Consider the following 20,784-nt stretch of genomic DNA (forward strand, 5'->3'; position numbering starts at 1 on the left):
ATGTCATTTTGACCATCATTTTTATGACATTCTCTTAATATACCTAATAGATTTTATTGAGCAACTCATTAAGCTTTCTAGATTGTTAGTGGAATTAAGTGATTCAGATATATGCGATTGCTCAAAAACCCTAGCCCCTGGTATTATAGAAAGATGAATCAAGCAAATTTTAGTGTTGTTTTTGTAATTTCCAATGCTTAACTGCCATTGTATAAACATTGTCTCCATCTAAGATGACAAACTATCACTATACTAGTAAAATAGAGCAGTTGAGTACTAGGAGTATGACAAAAAAAAAATTCTTCTGTTAACTGTATTTGAAATATTCTAATCATTATCTCTATGTAGTTAACTTTATAAACACACTAAGTGCTATAGAATATAGCATATGAAGTCAAAATTGTATTTGTAATGTTTCTTACTTCTAGAAAACAGTTTTTTCTATTTGTCTTTCCTATAATAAAATAATTCTAACAATCAGTAATATTCAATAGAAAATACAGGAGAAAACGTACAGATTTATATATTCCTTTTAGAAAATTACAGAACAAATTTGGGTTTGATATTTGACTATAAAATGAAATAACAAACTGAGTCTGCCCCAAAGAATTTAAGTTTTTAAAAAGTCATTGTAGTAGTAAAATTTGTTGTATCCATGTATATAATGAATATATTAATTTTAATTGAATGAAATTATGGCTTGCCCTTTATTAATGATTTATGCCCGTGAGTTCAAAATACTTCATACTTTGGCCCTATGATTCTTAATATAAGTATTGTATGTATAAAAGACTGATGAACAAATCATGTATACATGTAATTTGCATAATTAGATGATCTTATCCTTAGAATCTTATATTTTCTATATTTGCTGATACAGAACATGATTCTTTTTATTCTAAACTGTCTAGATCATCTCAATAAGTCATTTACCTGTCACCAATGAGAATTTTTCGTGGTTTGGAGATTTAATCAGATAAATTTGATTTTTAAAGTTTATTAATATATAATTTAATATATATATATGACAAATTGATTTCATTAAATAATTAGAAAAAGACTAAATATTTTGCAAATAAATCAGGTTGGTTATCTTTAAATAATCACTCTCATATTTACCATGATGGAGATCACTGATAACAGTAAGCATTATGTCATTTTAATTGATAATTTTGAAATGGAACAAGAAGTTTTTCATAACAGCTGACAATTTACCTGTGAAACTAAGAGAAACATTAAAATGTGAAGATCCACAATTTAAGCTATATAAATTATTTATTTAATTCTTTTCTGTTTTAGAAAATGGAAGTGCGGTCCAAGTTGGAGAATTGTTGCCTTGCAAGATTTGTGGAAGAACATTCTTTCCAGTAGCATTAGTAAGTACAGTGATTCCAAGCCTTTTCCTTTGAGTTGAATAGTAATTGTTTAGTGCTTCAGAACAGCTGTCATGGGAAGAATTCATGAGGAATAATTTTTGAAGCTGTTCTGGGTAGTGTTTTTCTTCAAGAGTCTTGGTACCATCTGGTCATTTTTCCAGAGTCGTCTCTTTTTTCAGTTTCACTGGTCTTCTGAATTCCTCTATTAAAGTGTTAAATTCTTCCTAGCTTTGTGGGAACATTACAAAAACACAAAAACAGAACAAAATACCTTTAAATATACATAATAATATATTTACAACTTCTGAATAATATAATGTCTGAGATTTACTTTAAAGAACTTAAGGGGACAAAAGTGCAGGGATGAAAACAAAACTGCTAAACTGCTGGTAACAGTTGAAGCAGGGTAATGAATAAGTAGGAGTTCATTTTACTATTGGCTCTTATGTGTGTTTCAAATATTTCAAAGAAAAAGTTTTTTCCAATATAAAAGTGCACCTAAAATGTATTAATTCTTTAGATACTTTTAGCTATTTAATATATATAAATAGAAGCATTTTTAATTGATAATATCAGCCAGCAAAATAGGAATAATTATGCCTATTTACCTTAAACATTTTAACTTCATATATAAAAATAGTATTATTACTTCTTTGATAAATAGTATTTTTAAAATATAGATTTGCTGATTAGAGTTTTGGCACAATCCACTATGCACCATCTTCATTATTTCCACTTCGTTTCTTTAAGTGAGAGCTATCCAGAGTGTTCTAACTGCGTTAGAAACATCTCCTCCCCTCCCTGCAGTGTATTTTTTTTCTTTTGAATTCAAAGGATTTTCAAACTATTTATCTAAATTTTCATGATAATAAGGCCTTTTTCTTTTTTTTCTCTAATATTTAATTAAATAGTATTATTATAAGTGCAATTTTTGTAATCAAATTTGGAAATAAATACCATATACATTTGACTTACATAATTAAATTTATGAGGACAGATATTAATGGTTTACAAGAAAGTCACCTATTTGCTCATTTTTTATTATGAACTTAGATTTTATTAAAGCTATGGTTATGGTTCTTGTTTTAGAACTGAAACTGAAAACAAGTATATGACAGTTGACACACTGAAAGCCTAAGGGTCTCCTTAACATCAAATAAGCCAAATGAATGCGCCGTTTCCATTTCTTCACTGATAAAGGTTAATTTTCTGAGTTCTTCACTATTTGTCAGAATACCAAAGAAAACTGCATTTAGTCCACTGTCATCAGTCAGCATGCTTTATATGTTAGAAGGAGAATTTTTTTGTTGATTCAGTTAAAGTTAGTTAATACTTCCACTATATTGTCCTTAAGAATGAATAAATAAATGAGTTGGTAACTATTAAAAAACAAAACAAAACAAAACCCTATGGGAGTGGAGCATTAGATACCTCAAAAAAATCCTAGGTGAAAAAAAATAGAGTTTTGAGTTAGAGAAGGGAAGGGATAATTTTGAAGAAAGTACATAAATCTGATACTTTGCCCTTTTACTTTATGTTAACATTATGGTAACCTACTATTATGTTACCTTTAGTAATCCAGACAACTCCTGTTATGTTAACTTTTGTAATCCTCAAACTAGTGCATTCTTCATTGACTTTTTCTATAATCTATTTAGTGAAGACTTCTTTTTTCAGTCAAGTAGCCTTGGTTACATTATTTTCCTTACTCTTCGTACTGTAAAAGCTAGAGGGGTATTAAATAACTGTCAGCATTTTTAAATGATACCCCTTAATAATTTCTTGTTGTGAGAAAGGTAACATATGTTTTAAAACTGAAAACAAGGTGCACCTTATTATTTATCTTCATATTTTTAAATTGGGCTTAAATTTTTAAACTTGTCTCAGTTTAAATAGTTAAATAGGCTTTTCTTCTGTAAAAGAGAAAATAATATGTTGTATTTCTTTCCTTTAATAGAAAAAACATGGACCTATTTGTCAGAAAACTGCCACTAAAAAACGGAAGACTTTTGATTCAAGCAGACAAAGAGCAGAAGGAACTGATATTCCAACTGTAAAACCTCTTAAACCTAGGGTAATATAACCTTTTCAGTAGTGTGAACTTTGCATATATATATATATATCTCAAAATTATCTGTTATGTTAAGACTAAAGCAATACAATTCTTTGTTATGTGTTCAGTTTAAAAATTATCAGAAACAAAAATTTTATTTTAATTACAATTTTAAACTGCAAAGGAAAGAAAACCAAAGTACCATTTCAAGCTTCATCAATTGCAATGAGGTTTTTGTGCTATTAAAGAACTGATTGCTCAACTACAGACTGGAAATAATCAACACAAATGTCTTTTTAAGTCACTGTTAACTGCTTCAGATATATTAAGATTTGATGTGGGCCAGGGATTTAGCTCAGTGGTTCTGCCGCCTGCCTCAGAAGTGCAAGGACTCGAGTTCAATTCCCGGTACAAAAAAAAAAAAAAAAGATTTGACCTAATACTACCCTAGCAGTGTATATTCTCTAAATATGGAAAATAAAGCTATTATTTATAGACATCTTAGCAATTACATATATAGATTGTCTAGATTAATTAATTGTCATTATTTATAATCTATATTATGCTTGCTGGGGGTAAGTTTTATCAGTTGTTCAATTGTCCACATATCTGTTGTCACATTTTCTTTTTTGGAACCAAAGCCTGTGGTAATCTCTCCTAAATGTCTCCTATAGAATATTGCTAAGAGTAAATCACTTCAGTAATTTGTCAGATAATTTTGTGAGATCATTTCAGTGAAGTTGTCAAAGCTGAGTACCTGAATGAATAGTTTTCAAAACAACCCTACTTTCTGTGCTAATCACCTCTTCCAGTAAGTAGCACAAGCTGAATATTTTCCTTCTCTAACAGAGGGGTTGGGGATTCAGCCCAGTGGCACTGCGCCTGCCTCTAACAGAAACTAATTTTACTAATGAAATTATTTGATAATGGGAAAAATTAGATATTCATCTTTATTTTACAGTCTGAATATTTATGGGGAGGATGATAAAGTTTAAATAAGGTACCTAAACTAATGTTTGAAGTTTTTCTTAGTATCCTGCCAGATATGTGAATGTATTAACTTTGATAGATACACTAGCCAAATCTTTGGAGGCATTATAATCCTGTGGGTATGAAAATAGCCTAAAGAGTGAACTGCCTGGATTTAATCCTGGCTATGCAGTGTACGATGTTATTTTGGACAAGTTAGTTAATGTATACATATTCATCTGTACAATGGTGATAGAGATAGTATCTATCTCGTGGAGTTATGGTGGGGATTATGTAACATCCATGACAATCTTAAATGTTACCATTTCATTTTTAAGGGGGAGGAAGTTATACTTCATAATCTTCAAAACAAAGGAAAGTAAAAAAACCCACTGCTTTCCATAAGTAGTTTATTGCTTTGCTCTTTAAAGTGGTGTCCATAAGCAGTAATATCAGCACCACACACAAACTTTTGAAAATACAGACTTAAGTCCCTAAAAAATATGCTGAGTTAGAATCTGATGTTAACAAAATCTTTGGATGAGTCATATACACGTTAAAGTTTGAGCAGCAATGTTTTGGAAGATTTGAACATTTTAATGTAATTGTCAACATATTTACCTGTATCAAGCAAATCATACAGAATCAAGCAAACCCCTACAAAGTAGGGAGTAGAACAACTACCTCATTTTCCATTTTTGGCAAAACTAAAGGCAGCCGTAATCTACAGTCTACCAAATATATGTAAGGGCTGCCCAAAGCAATTGAGATCCAGGTTAAGCTACCGATAAGAGAAAATGCAGGAAGTTTCTGAGGGTTCCTGTGGCCCATATTCTGGGAGTCTACCACATGAAAGCTGAGGGGTCTCTTAAGGGTGATTCCTTAAAGGGGGAAAATTTTGTCAGAATGAATATATGCATTTGTTAACTACAGCCAAGGCAAGAACTGAGAGTGTACAAACTTGGAGAGCTGGAACCTGGAATAAGCAGTGCTGAAGTTGGACAGAAGCTAGGAGGAAAAAGGTGGGGAGAGGAGAAACAAAATAGAGCAAGCCTAGTGCCGAAAGCTCTCAGAAACCTTTCTGAGAATGAGAGGCTTAATGTAAAGAGCCATGTCCTTTTTGTTTTGTTTTGTTTTCTAATGGTCCCAGAAACTGAGGGAAGCGAAGCTGGCAGCAGTAGACCTCTTGGACCTGTATTGCTTTAGAGAAGTGGGAGAGACAGTTGCATATAATTGGACAGAGAAGCTTTATTTGCAGAAAGTAGGCTGTATTTTTATGTAACCTGGGAGACTGCCCTGGACCTCTCTTCCTTAAAATGTCTATTAAGTATCTGTACCAGGAAAACCTAACTCATTCAGTGATGAGTAATAGGAAACTTGTTAGCTCACATTGATACAAAGATACAATGAGGAAAACAATAGAAGAGCAGCAGCACTTACCAGTAGGTGAGAAATATGCTTCCTGGAACAGAGGGATATTGTTTCATTTAAGAGTTTTATGTCTATATCTTTGAGAGAAGTGGGTTTGTAATTTTTGTCAGTTTCCTCATAAAACTAGTTGAAAAGTTGTTCTCCCTCTTTTTTTTTTTTTAATTCTCTGAGAGTTTATTTGAGGTTGTTATTTCTTCCTTGCATATCTCTAACAATTCAATATTAAAGGCATCTGAACCAGAAAGTTTCTTTGAGGGAAGGTTGTTAATAATAGTAAATTCCATGTGTGTGTGTGCACGGTAGTGGGAATTGAACCCAAGGCCTTAAACACGTCCGGAAAGCAGTCCACCACTCAATTAATGTCCATGGCCCTTTCTATTTTTAATTTTGAGACAAGATCCTCCTGAGTTGCCTAGGCTTGACTATAATTTTCGGGCTTTCTGCCTTAGCTTCCAAGTAATTATTTTTTAAAATAAGTATTAAACTTTTGATTTTCTATTTCTTTAGCCAACTTTTGTTTTTAAGGCTATTGTTTCATTTTAATTACGTATTTATTGACAAAATTCTATATAATAATTTTCAAGTAAAAATTGTCATGTTGTATCTTTTGCTAAATTTTTATCTTTTTATTCTTGATTAGTCTTGCCTTATTACTGGTTTTGAACACACATTCTTAATTTTTAAAAATGAAGACAAATGAAGATAGTTTGACAAAATAAATCTCTGATTTTTGGTACGTGAGCCAAGTGGAAAGACATAGTCCCATTAAAGTCAGAACAAGATTAAACTGCCACCAGTATGCTAAATGCTAGCTGAAACAGATATGAAAAACAACTTAGATGCTTGGAGATTAGAATACAGTAGTCAGAACTATCACTGTTTAGAAATGTGATATACCTGTAAAACTCAAGAAAATCAAATGAGAAATTATTATAGCTAATAGGACATGTGAAGTAATGAAGGATATTGTTGTTATGCAGAAATTGCTAGGTGTACAATATTCAGCAGTGGTCCCTTGAAATATAAAAATGAAGACCCTCTATAAAAAGACAACACAAAACATATTTACAAATAACATGATAAAGGAGCAACACTGCCACAAGAGAGACTAAAAAACTACTGACAGATGATACAAACATACCCTTTTCTTGTGAAACTATACTGCTTGTTTTTAGTATAGTAGATTCAGTATGATAAAGATTTTAAATTCCCTGTGTTGTTTATGAATATGTGTAAATTTTCCAGTTAAAACGTAGTTTTTTATAACTAGACAAGCTAATTATAAAGTTCATATAGAAAAATACACATAATCAGGAAAAAACTGTAAAGAATAAGGATTACTCTATCAGATGTCAAAATATGTTTTAGAAAGTTTTAGTATTGAAAATACTAGTACTAAAACAAGGATAGTCAGAACACTGGAACAGAAGAAATGTTCATAAATAGACCCCAATCCAAAAAGTATATGATTAATATGTTGTCTCCTGGGAAGTGGGGTGGGTTTAAAAGACATTGAGACAGCTACTTCACCATATTAAGAAATAAAGATGAATTGAATTGATATGTCACACCATATTAGCATAATAAAAGATTAAAGTTTAAAACATTAAACCATGAAAGTTCTAGAAGGAAATATCAGAACATTACCTTTATTTTAGTCTCAGGTTGGGCCTAGCTAATTTACTGTGGTTGCAAGTCCAGAGGGCATAAACAAAAAGGTAGTAAATCAAACTGCAGCATTAAAATAATTCTAAATATTATATGATCCATAGTCAAGGTCAAAAAGCAAATTCTTGGAGGAAGAGAGAAAATAATATCCTCTAGAGAGTTACTAGAAATTGTTATCATGGCAACAGTTCAAAGAAGTTGTGAACAAAAGTGCAGTCATTCACAAGATAGGCAATACAAATGGTTCTTACTGAAATGTAAGGATGCTCAAACTCACTTATAAGAGAAAATCTAATTAAATCCATTGAGAGAGGACTCTTTCACTTGTTTAATCTGTTAAAAACCTGCAAGTTTAGTTTTGTTTCCGAGGTTATGAGAAAATACTCATAATGAGAGTGTAAGTGGGCAACACCTATACAAGATAATTTAGCACAATTAGATTTACATTTTAAAAGTTTTATACAATGCAGTTGCATACATTTCTTTAAACATTTTTTAATTTCAAAAGGAAAATTACTGTTAAAAGAACATTTAAAATAGCTCAGCGTTACCTCAAGTTTTATTTCACTTTTCTAAAAATTTGTTTTGATACTGATTTTTCTTATTTATTTATAGCCAGAACCACCAAAGAAACCATCTAATTGGAGAAGAAAACATGAAGAATTCATTGCTACCATAAGAGCAGCTAAAGGCCTGGATCAGGCCCTTAAAGAGGGTGGCAAACTTCCTCCTCCTCCTCCACCTTCTTATGATCCTGGTATATGGAATATTGACAAAAATATTCATGTGGATAGAAAACAATAGAATTTTTGTAAAATCTAATTTGTCACAAAACAATTTATTATAATGAAACCTAATAAAGCATAATCTTTAAATGCTTTGGTATGAAATAATAGTGATAATGTGGGCATTTAAATTTTAAAAATTATTATGCTAACCATCAAATGTTAATAATATAGGGGAAAATGTTTTTTCAGTACTGGGGATGAGCCCACAGCCTTTGAACTGAGGTACATCACAATCCTTGTTTTAATTTTTTATTTTGAAATAGAGTCTTGTTAAGTCACTAAGTTTCCTAAGCTTGGCTTGAATATATGATCCCCCTGTGCCAGATTCCCAGAGTACTAGCATTACAGGTATACTCCACCGCACTGGCTTCTAGGAAATAATTTAATTGCACTTACTGTGGCTTGAATTATAGTCATTCAGTAGGATTCAGATATGTTGCCTGGTTCTTTGGTATCCTCTCATGTGGGAAGAAGATAGTAAAATCTTACTGGTAAAATGCACAATTCATGTGTAGAAACTATGATGTGGACTATCTGAATTATGCTTTCAATTCATTTGTTATATTTTCTTCATTGGGCACCTAAAAGTTGCATTGTTACCAAAGTAAAGCAAGATTTTGGCAAACCCATATGAGAGGAGGTACTGATAGACTTAAAATACAGCACAGTTGATGATTTGCTATCGGTCATTAGAACAACCTAAAAAGATTGTTATTTTAATGTAATGTGAGCAACACTAAAATTGAGATAGACTACAATTTATTTCCTAGCAAAGAGTGCTTTTTAGCAAACCTAGATATGGTTATTTTTAACATTTTATTGTACAAGAGAAGTTGGCAAACTTTCAATGAAAGACCACATGACAGATATGTTAGGTTTTGCATGTATAGTCCTGTTGAAACTACTTAACTTTCTTTTTTTTTTTTTTTGGTACCAGGGATTGAGCTCGGGACCTTGCGCTTGCAAGGCAGGCGCCAGAACCACTGAGCTGAATCCCCAGCCCAAACTACTTAACTTTCATTGTTGTAGTAAGCCATAGATAATATGTAAATGAATGGGTATAACTGTGTTCCAATAAACCTTTTTTATAATACAAAAACAAGCTGCACATGGGGTGGATTTGCCCCACAGGCTGTAGTTTGCCCACCCCTATTTTATTTATTTATTTTTTTTAATTTTTTTTTTAGTTCTTTCATTGGTACATTTTAGGTATACAATTCATTTACATCTATCATTGGGTGTTTGTACCTGTACATGATGTATCTTGGTTCTTATTTTTTTCGCCATTGCCTGTGTGCCCTTCACCCCCTCCACCCTTCCCTATTTACATAGATTTCATTTCCATTTTTTTTTTCTTTCTCATAATTTTTCCTTTCCCTCTTTTCTGTTCCACCTTCCCCTCCCTTCACTCCTTCGTCTTTGGACCTTTTTTCCTATTTCAAATTATCAAGTATTCATTTTAATCATTTTAACCCTTGTTTACACTATCAGTTTCTCATACTAGAGAAACTATTTGGTATTTACACATATGTGTCCTATTTATTTCACTCAAGAGTATGGCCTCGATATGCATCCATTTAGCTATAAATGACTCTAGTTTTTCATTCTTTATGGCTGAGTAGTACTCCATTTTATAAAAAAACCCCGCATTTTCTTTACCCAGTTTCCAGTTGATGGGCACTTGGGCTGCTTCCAAGCTTTAGTTATTACAGACTGTGCCACTATGAACATGGGTGCACATATATCACTGTGGTATGATTCTTTTAATTCTTTTGGGAAGATACCCAGCAGGGGAATAGCTGGGTCAAATGGGACCTCTAGTCCTAGTTCTTTGAGGTATCTCCATACTGACTTTCACAATGGTTGCACCAGTCTGCACTCGCACTAGCAATGGAGAAGGGTTCCTTCCCCACACCCCTGCCAACATTTGTTATTTGTTGATTTCTTGATAGCAGCCATTCTTTCTGCGGTGAGGTGGAATCTCAGTGTTGTTTTCATCTGCATCTGTCGAATGATGAGTGATTGCCATCCCCTATTTTAGAATATTACTAATTAACTGTAATTCTGTGAGTATGTCCAAGATGGTACAACAGGGCTTGGATCTCTTCTGCATCTACCTTTCTTTTCCTCATGAGAATGAGTCCTCTGCTTTGGTGGTACTAAGATTTTGCATCTTATTCTACATAGCTATATTCTTCACAAGTGAGTGAGACAGTGCTATTTCTTCATGATAACTTGGGATTTAGAAATTATTTAATCTTTTTGGCTTAACCAGGAAAAATTCTTTGTTATTACAGGTTTTAAATCTGTAAGCAGGACAGTTTTCTGAGCTTCAGATGAGTATAAATTCTAGAGGGCACACTCCTTCAAAAGTAAACCTTTTGAAATTAATAGCTTCTCTTTTGACACGCTTATATTTTTATATTTATTCTCAATGTCTCATTTGTTTGAGATCTCTCATAATGCAACAGAATTTGGTTCTGTGTTAATTTTGAGATTTAATTTTAGAAATTTTATTTATAGGAGCTGCATTTGGGGAGTATATTTCATCTTGGAAATGTTCCCTGTTTCTTAAATTTGAATTAATTATGTTAATGAAGTTTTATTTTTTTAAATCACTTCTTCCATCTGTTTTGGCTTCTAAGAGAAAATAAAATTGTTGGAAGTCCATTAAACTATTTCTTGACGGTTTTCTGTAATTGAAATAAGATTTTATAGATGAAGCCATACTGAAAGTTGTATTTTAATGTGTTATTACTATTTAATCTGAGACATAAAATTTGCATTTATGATGAAAGCACATGATATTATAGAGACAAAGTGATATTTTTCTTCTACTTCTTTTATGTTGAGAATTTATATTTTATTCTTTTTTTCCTCCTAGTTTCCTCTAAATTTGATTCACAGCTAGGACATAATTAGAATTAATTTAGTGGACTTCTTTCTTGAATGCGTAAATTTACTGTTTAGATAAGACAAGCTGGATGTTATACAGAACTGGGAATTTTTGGTTATCAGATGTAATAATTACAGATCTTGAATTTAGAAAAGTTAGTGATTATTTTAATATCTGTTTTCAAGTATTTGTTATTGATCTGTTTCTTTTTATCTGTTTTAGATTATATCCAGTGTCCATATTGCCAAAGGAGATTCAATGAAAACGCAGCTGATAGACATATAAATTTCTGTAAAGAACAGGCAGCACGTATTAGTAATAAAGGCAGATTTTCTGCTGATACCAAAGGAAAACCAACTACTAGGACACAGGTAAAAAACTCAATTTTAGTTATTTCTATAAATAAATGAGAACATGATGCTTTCAGATTCATAGTTTATGTAGATTATGTACATGCCTTACAGAACATTAAACTATATTTTTCTTACCAGCTAAAATAGATGTATTAGTTCTAAGGAGTTTAGTAAGAAATGTAAATGCCTAATTGAAAAACTAACCAATATAAAAAGTTAGAAGGGATTTGCAAAATATACTGAATTAACACATTTACTAAAATGTAATTTATTAAAAGTTAAAGATAGGTTGGACCAGTTTCAGAGGAATCCCAAAAGTATTTGAAGACTGAGAAAGATGCACTAAAAGACAGTTTGAAAATCACATAAATATTGTGAATATTTCTATATTATATACAAGCAGTATATGAATATGTAATGAACACAAGGGGAGGAAAACTTGGATTCCAATCCTGGTTGCTACATTTCATCCGTGAAATGATAATCTGCATCATAGCTGTGAGAAGCAAACATCATGTATGTGAAAACGTTTTGGTAAATTAATTTTTATGGTACTGTTATTTTTCTATAAGCATACTGTTAAATAGAAACATTGATAATGTAGACTATTAAGCAGATATCTATTTTGACAAAGCTTTCATTTTTGAAGGTTTTTTTTCCTCTTGAGTCAGGGTTTCTCAGTGTTCTCCATGCTGCCTCCAACTCCTGGGCTCCAGACATACTCATGTCAGCCTCTCAAGTAGCTGGAACTACAGGTGTATGCCACAGCTTACAGCTTTAGTAACTTTTTTTTTAAGTTTTGTAAACCTAGCATACAGTAAATAAATCAAGTCTATATCTTATTATTTATGAATCAAACGTTGGATCAAAAGACCCCAAAACAATAGGGGCCTCTTTGGGAGATTGCTGGTACCAAACTTTTAGAATACTGGAAATAAACCGTATCATCTTTATCATCATCATTATGAGGAAAATACCTTTTGTTGAAAAGATTTTTCTTTCCTTAATGAATTGTCTAGGCATTTCAGTTGAAAATCAGTTGAATGTATATATTTGGTTTTATTTCAGGACAAACTTTTTTGTTTTATTAATGTATATGTCCTTTAATCAACATCATATTACCACTATACCAAAGATTATACCTTAATAATCCTGAGAATCAGATCACTGAAATTCTCCTATTTGTTTTTCCTTTCAAAAAATGGTTAGGCTAGTCTAGGTTGTTTACATTTATATATAAATTTTATAGTTGTTAATTTCTAAAAATAAAAAGGCTACTAGATTTGACAGAGATGACATTGTATGTAAGTCAGAGAATGACCATCTTAATAGTATTGCCTAGTCCATGAACTTGTTATGTTTCCTGCTTATTTAGATTTTGCTTAATTTATTGTCTTTTAGTTTTTAATATATAAGTCATGCACATATTTTGTTATATCTAACTTTCTTTCGATTTTTTCTGTGTATATAATCAAGTCATCCATAAATAAGAGCAGTTTTAGCTCCTACTCTCTGTTTTGTATGCCTTTCTTTTTTGTGATTTAGTGCTGACAGCCTTTCATTATAATAACAAATATCAGAGACCATTACCTTAAAAAGAAAGGGCACTTATTTTTGACTCACAGTTTGAGAACTTTCCATCTATGACCAGTTGGCCCCTTTGCTTTGCATCTGTGGTGGGACAGTGCATCCTGGCTGGCACATCTGGTGGTTGAGTCCTGTACACATCGTAGCTGAGTATAAAAAAAGAAAAGAAAAAGATGGGCATCCCATACCTCTTCAAGGACACAGCCCTATGGCCTAGCCTTGCGCTAGGTCCCGTCTCCATCATCTCTCAATATAGCCAAAAGCTGGAGATCAAGCCTTTAGCATATGGACCTCCAAGGACTTTCTAGATGCAAACTGTAACAGTTGTACTGTAGATCTGTCCATACGTTGCTGGATAGAAATGTTTAGAGTGGACATCCTTGTCTTGATCCTGTTTTTGAATAGGAAGCATTCAATTTTTCACCATTTACTTTGATGTTAACTGTGAGTTCTTATTTCTATACTTTGTAGGCTTTGAAAGTTTTCTTCTTCTTTACTGAATTTTTTTTTAAACTGCAAAGGGATTTGAATTTTGTCAAATTATCTTTTTAATCTATTGATAATACATATTATTAATATGATAAACCACATTAATGAAGTAGTATAAGATAGTATTAATATAATAAATTATACTGACTTTCAGATGTTAAATTAATTTTGCTTTCCATGAATGAATTCTACTTAGTAATGAATTGTCCTTTTTATATATTTTTGGATTTGATATGCTAAAATTTTGTTAAATGTTCATCTATTCTCAGGAGGAACATTGTTCTATAATTTAACTGAGATTGGTATCAGAGTTACACTGGACTCATAATGATTTCTTTTCTGAGTTTTGTAGTGGTGGGTTATTTTCTTATATTTTTGCTAGAATTCAGTTAAGATTCTAGCCATACAGTTTTCATTTTTCTGAGGTTTTAGATTACTACATAAATTTTTTTATTAGCTGTAGCATTCAAGTACTGTATTTTTATATCAGTTTTGCAACCTGCATGTTCTAAGTTTATTTCATCAGTGTAATTGAATTTATTGACCTAAAAAGTACTAAAAAGTACCTAAAAGTATTATCCTTTTTGGCTGTAGAATTTATGCTGAGTACTTCATTCCAAATACTGATATTTTGTCTTTTTTTCCCATCTAAGTAAAGTTTTGTTAATTTTTAAATTTAAATTTTTAATTTAATGTAGTTATAAAATTTCTTTCATTATCAATCTAGCTACTATAGTTTGTGAATTTTATTATGTCTTTCCAAAGAAAGTCTGTTGATTCATTCCTTCAGTATTGTTCTAACTGTATCTTACAAAAAAAGTTTATTTCAAAGCAAATCATTTACTTATAGATAATGAGATTCTTCACAATGTTTTGCTGTTATTTTTAATTTAATTCTGTTGTACTCTGAGAACATAGTTGGCAAGATTTTCATCATACTGAAATTGGTTTTATTACCTAACATATAGTCTCCATTTGGTGGATGCCACATGGCATGTGGGAAAGAAAATGTGTGTTCTGCAATGTTTTCTAAATGCCATTTTAAGGTGACTGCTTCTGACTGGCTCTTCTTCTGGGTATTCCATCATTATTGAAGAAGTTTTGTAAATGTCAGTTTAAGGTGACTCATTTTGGCTGGTTTTTCTGGATGTCTTATCAGTTATTGAAGGAAGTGTATTAAAATGATGAACTATGATTTTTTTCTGTGTCTCTTGTTTTGCCACTTTTACATCAAGTACTTTGAGTATCTCCTGGTGTTTATATTTGCAATTTGTTATATTTGTCCCATTTATTATCCATTTTATCATTATGAAGTATCGCTTTCTGTGGCAACATTCCTTTTGTTAAAAGTGTGTTTAATCTGGTAAGAATATAGTAATTTCAGTTTAATTATGTTCACTTATTTTCTTCCTTTAACTTAAAGATGTTTTTGCAAAGCCTATAGACTAGCCTATAATTGATTCATGTTTTGCTTTTTCTAATTCATTCTGGCAACCACAACATTTTGGTTGAAGTGTTTAGATATTTTTCCTTTAACATACTTATTTTTGGTAGGTTGTATGTAAGCTTACCGTGTTGCTGTCCTCAAGTTTTGTTACTGTATGATTCTTGTGCTGCTTTTTCATAAAAGATATTTTTTTCTATTGGTTATATAATGTTGATTTTCTTTTAGTTACTCTAATAACAGTGTATCTTTGACTTATTCATATTTCATTTACCTCTTGCCATTGTTAGTGCTACTGTTATACATAATAACTCTAAACGGTATAAACTGTCAGTATTCTTGATGTGTATTGCTATGCTATATGGTATTATGACGTTTTTTTTTTGGTACTGGGGATCGAACTCGGGACCTTGTGCTTGCGAGGCAGGCGACGGAACCACTGAGCTAAATCCCCAGCCCTAGTATTATTATTTTTTAAAGCCACCTACTTTGAAGGATATTAGAAGAAAATAAATCTATAAACATCTGCATTCAAACAAATATTTATGTATACATATACATACTTTGTTTTATGTTTATTTATGTGCTTATCATTTCCAGACCTTCATTCTTTTTTTTCAACCTCTTTTACCATCTTTTTTCAATGCTCATTTGTTTTTATGGTTGGCTGAAAATGCCTGTCTCTTGGGATACCCTATCTGCTCATTCACCATTAACATGTTGACCATATTTCCCTTAATTCTTAAAGTTTTTTGATGTAGTTACAACTATTTTGAAGACCTTATTTGCAAAATCTTACACCTGTCTGTATGCATGTCAAGTCAGTTCCTGTTGATGGTCATTTTTGTCAAATGCAGGTCATATTTTCCTGTTTTTTACTAGTAATTTTTGGTTGAAGGCTCTATATTATAAATAATAAATCAAACCTGGATTTTGTTTTCTTCTCCTGTGAGATGGTATTTATTTTTCTATTTTTAACACTGAGAAGTTATCGTAGGCAGTTATACCCAGGGGGCATAGTTGCAAATCTTCCATGGTTCCTAGCCTTTTAATATTTTAAAAAATCCTCTTTCAGATTTATCTATAAGAGTGTTATATGGCCACTTCACCTCTCCATCACAGATTTTGTAATGTGTCACTGTATTTTTATTTTCTGAAAGTTTTTCTATTTTCCTACTTTTTATTGCTTGTAATTTAATATTTTCATTTTTTTAAAATGTATTAGAAAAATTGTTGAAATATGTGTCTGATAATTATTATATCAGGTGGCTTTGATAGATATATTTCTGCTGTCTTTTTTCCTCATCATTTATGCTTTCTTATCCATGATTAATATTTACTATTTTCAGCTTGTTACCTCTAAAACAGTATTTATGATGATTATTCATGTGAGCTACTTTCTCCTAAAGAAATTTGTGCTTGTTTATTTCAGTTAACTAAAAGTAGTCAGTCTAAAAATTTTTTAATGAAATTATTGGTGTGTGTTAGCTTGATTAGCCTTATACAGAAAATCCATGTGATAGCCAGGTAGTTATTATAATCTCAAAAAGAGTTAACCTGGAAATTTCTTTTTCTCTCATCTAAGCTTTTAAAATGATATTTTAGTGTCTTTTTTTAAAATACTTCGTTGTGCTTTACCAAGGCATTTTTAGTTTTTCATTGAAGGATTGGTTCATTCATTCCTTTTGTCAGAAAAGGACTTTGTCCAATTTCAGTAAAAATTTTTTACAAGTAGAAATATTTTTCCTTTACCTTCATCATTTTTAAGCATACAAATCAGTGATATTAAATGTATCATAATGTTGTGCAGGTACCACCATGCTTCATCTCCACAGCTGTTTTCTTCTTGTGGAAGTAAAGTTCTATACTTGGAGGATGTAAGGCTTTGAATCATTAGTTTACAATTTATAATCATAAATGACATTGATAAAATATTTTATTTTCATTATTTTAGTATAAACCACCTGCACTTAAAAAGTCAAACTCTCCTGGAACCACATCGTCAGGATCTTCACGATTACCACAACCAACTGGCACTAGCAAAACTGTTGTAGGTAATAAGATCCATAAAATAACTTTTTAAAAAGTATCAGTAATAAAGACAGCAGTCTCTTGTGGATTATTTAAATATATTTAAAAAGAAATGTAGATTAGGAATTATTTCTGAGTAAAAGTGAAATAAGTATCAAAAGCTTTACTTTAGATATTTTATTGCTTTTTTTTTTTTTTTTTTGCTTAAATGCCTACCCTTATGTTTATGTTGATTTATCATTTACTCAGAATAGTTGACCAAGGTCTTTTCCTTTTCCTTTTCCTTTTCTTTTTTTTTTTTTTTTTTTTGCTTAAATTCTTTTATTGGTACATTTTAGGTATACAATAAGTTCACATTTATCATTGGGTGCTTGTACAAGGTCTTTTCTTTAACCACAATATTTTTCCTTCATTTCTGCATTGACTTTTTTATATCTGAACTCAACAGTTCTTTTTTTCTCTTAAGTTCTTTTACTGATACATTTTAGTTTACGTTTATCATTGGGTGTCTGTACCTGTACATGATGTATCTTGGTAGAACTTGACAGTTCTTCCAGATAAATATTTAATGGTTTGAAGAAGTCATTGACCATTAAAGTGTGCCTTCACTTGTGCATAAATTATAAAATAGACATTAAAGGGGCCGGAGGTTTAGCTCAGTGGTGCCAGTGCCTGCCTGGCAAGCACAAGGTCCTAATTTTGATCCCCAGTTCTTGAAAAAAAAAAAAAATTTTTTTAAATTAAATAAATAAATAAAATGAAATAGACATTAAAATATATTGTTCTTTAGAAATACCATTTTTCCTTAGAAATACAAGTTTTTATTTTATAACTATTTATATCCATAAAGAACATTACTAAAGAATTGTTTTCCTTTTTAGATGCTCTATTTTTCATGTGAATTCTGTTTTTCAGAGTATTCTTAAAGCTGTTTCCTCTTTTATTATAAGGTGTGCCTTCAGGAAAAGTGTCTTCAGTTAATAGCTCTTTGGGGAACAAACTTCAGACCTTATCTCCCTCTCATAAAGTGGTAGCAGCTCCTCAAGCAGGGTAGGTCTCCATGGAATAATTTACTAGTGGTATATATTTAAATGATACTAACATTTAAATTTGTTTGAGGTAACTGGCCTTTTCATTAAGCTTAATTTTCTTTCTAAGTTCATTTGTTTTTTAACATATTGTTGGTCAAAAGCACACTCACTATTCTTGAAAATCTAAATTAATGCAGTCATTTTAGTAAATAATCTGGTGGAATGAATGTGCCTTAAAATAATTCATGTTTTTGATTGAATAATTTTACTTCTGGAATCTAAAAAAATAATATAAAATATAGAAGTTTTTCTAATAGCTATAATTTATTGAGCATTGTGTACCAAGCTAGCACTAGATATTTTACATATTTTTTATTAAAACCACTGCAGAACCATAGAATAGTAGAGTCAGAGAAGTAGAATAATTTGTTCAAAGCCACATTAGCTGCTAAGAGAAGCAAGGCACAATTGGGATCTATTTGACTTGAAACATTGCACTCTTACATGTTTTTATTATGATATTTAAAGTGAATCACCTAAATGTCTAGCTTTGATTGAATAGTAAATTATGAATATCTACAATATATTTTACAACAAAGAAAATATAAATAGTCTTTAATGAGATGATTCTGCTATAATAAGAGACGTGTAAGATACAATATTCCATGTACACTATGATGTAGTATAATGAAAACTATAAATTTAGGTAAACAAAAAGGGCCAGTAAAATATGCCGTAATATTAATAGTGGGTGATTATTTTCCTTTTATTTAATACTTTTTATGCTTTTTATCTTTCTATACTGTTATATAGATGGCTTTTAATGAAATAATTAAACTTAATAATCCATTTATATGTGGGAAAATTTGTTGGTAACACTGGAGATTTTAATATAAAGCTACCTGATTTTATAAACTCACTTTTCTTTCTACTTTAATAAATTAGAGAATTAAGGGATTGCCGCAGGACAGTTTAAATTAGGGATTATGTTTTTATCTTTACATAAACTGATGTAGGTGATTAAGAAAATACAGTGTACATTATTTTGAAGTATAATTTATCTCTGGTTCATGTTTACTTTGTTTTTCATCTTAGAAATATATACAAGGGTATTTATCAAGTAAGATTAACTACCTTTTGCTTTCCAATTTAGAACACATAAAAAAATTCAAGTTCTAAAAAGAGTTTAATGTAATTAACATTGTAGGAAAAAATCAACAAGTCCCAATGAGGTAAATGTTTTTTCTTATTGTGTATTTTTCAAAAAGAAGAGACATGCTATTTGTAAAAAGACACAGATTGACAGTACAACAGGTAGCTGAAAAATAAGAGACTGTCTTCCATTGGTAAGAAACTGATCTAATATTTTTCTTCTGTACTGATTAAGTATAGATGAAGCAGTTAACTTTGTAAAAACCTTTTTACCATTCCAAAAACAATTGCCTTCTGTGTTAGGTTATGGTATTTGCAGAATGGTTTATGCTTTCCTTATAGTTGGCTATGAATTAAAAACAATATTTTTAATACTTCTGTTATTGATTCTGTTAATCATTTAATACTGGTGATTTTATCAGTTGGTGATATTAAGTTGTACTGACAGACTGTTCTCAGGTAGTACATATGAAGCTGACTTACAGAAAAAAGGGACCCTGATTTTTGAGTTAGAAAAACTAGGATTCTACATTCTCCTGTGCCACTAAATAAGTGTATGACTGAGTTTATCTCTCTGTTTTTCTGTGACAGTATTGTGTGACTGTTCGGTCTCTGACAAGGGGACTGAATCTGAGGATCTAAGAATTCTTAGATCCTCAGATTCTGAATCCCTGATCTAAGAAAATCTGACCAACATTTATGTTACATCCAAGGAAAAATGTTTTGACTAAGAATCAGAGATTTTGAGCACAATACTTTTATGAGTTGTAGACTAGATATTTGGTTGTCTCACATCATATTAAATTGACTCATATCTGTTCAAATTCTGATTGTTCGTAAGAACGTTTTGTATTAAAGGAGGGTTTTCAATTATTGGAGACTGATAGTGCTTGCTTCTGGCCAGTATGTTTTCTGTAGTCACTAGAAATTTCTATATTACTATATTAAATTAGAGCAATTCACAACTGTTTATGTATTCCTTTTTTAGAATTGTTGAGGTAATGATGTATTTATTTCCCCTGCTAGGTTGTAAACTTTATGATGATAGAGATGGTAGTATTACAGATGCAACTACAAAGTTTAACAGAATGTTTGACATATAGGCATACAATAAAAGTGGATAAGTGAAAAAAATGCATTAATAAATTAAATCCCTCATCTGTACACCTGTTGACACATCATAGCATGGTCCTGGAGGAAATAAAATTACTTGGAGTTTGTATGGGAACTGTATTTCTCATTTAGACAATTAATTCAAGGTTGAGTGAAGATGCAATTAAGACATCTGGCTAACTATAATGTTCAAGACATTGAGTATCTGCTGATAGGAATAATTGACTTCATTTCAGTGGCTGAATATTTAAAGCCTGATGTATATAATATGGGCCAAAATGTTTATAAAAAGATTTTTTTAAGGCAAAACACACCCTGATGGAAAATGCTTCCTTATTTTAAAATGATACTTTGGTTTTATCCTCGGGAATTTTAGAAGTGTGATGAAACCCTAAGCTTTTAA

General features: G+C 31.1%; 1 protein-coding gene across 2 annotated transcripts in view; it reads left to right on the top strand.

Annotated features, from left to right (window-relative positions):
- The window catches only part of Zc2hc1a (zinc finger C2HC-type containing 1A), a 49,550-nt gene that overhangs the window by 15,054 nt on the left and 13,712 nt on the right, over positions 1-20,784 (top strand). For both annotated transcript variants that reach the window (XM_087190512.1, XM_004842024.4), the window contains exons 2-7: positions 1,300-1,376; positions 3,334-3,450; positions 8,113-8,254; positions 11,404-11,552; positions 17,009-17,108; positions 18,036-18,135. In XM_087190512.1, coding sequence (XP_087046638.1) covers positions 1,300-1,376; positions 3,334-3,450; positions 8,113-8,254; positions 11,404-11,552; positions 17,009-17,108; positions 18,036-18,135 — 685 coding nt within the window. The remainder of the gene's footprint in view (positions 1-1,299; positions 1,377-3,333; positions 3,451-8,112; positions 8,255-11,403; positions 11,553-17,008; positions 17,109-18,035; positions 18,136-20,784) is intronic.

This window comes from Heterocephalus glaber, unplaced genomic scaffold (genome assembly GCF_053883595.1).
Source record: "Heterocephalus glaber isolate CG9 unplaced genomic scaffold, H.glaber_assembly_v1.0 deba00001553, whole genome shotgun sequence".
NCBI classification, from domain to species: Eukaryota; Metazoa; Chordata; class Mammalia; order Rodentia; family Bathyergidae; genus Heterocephalus; species Heterocephalus glaber.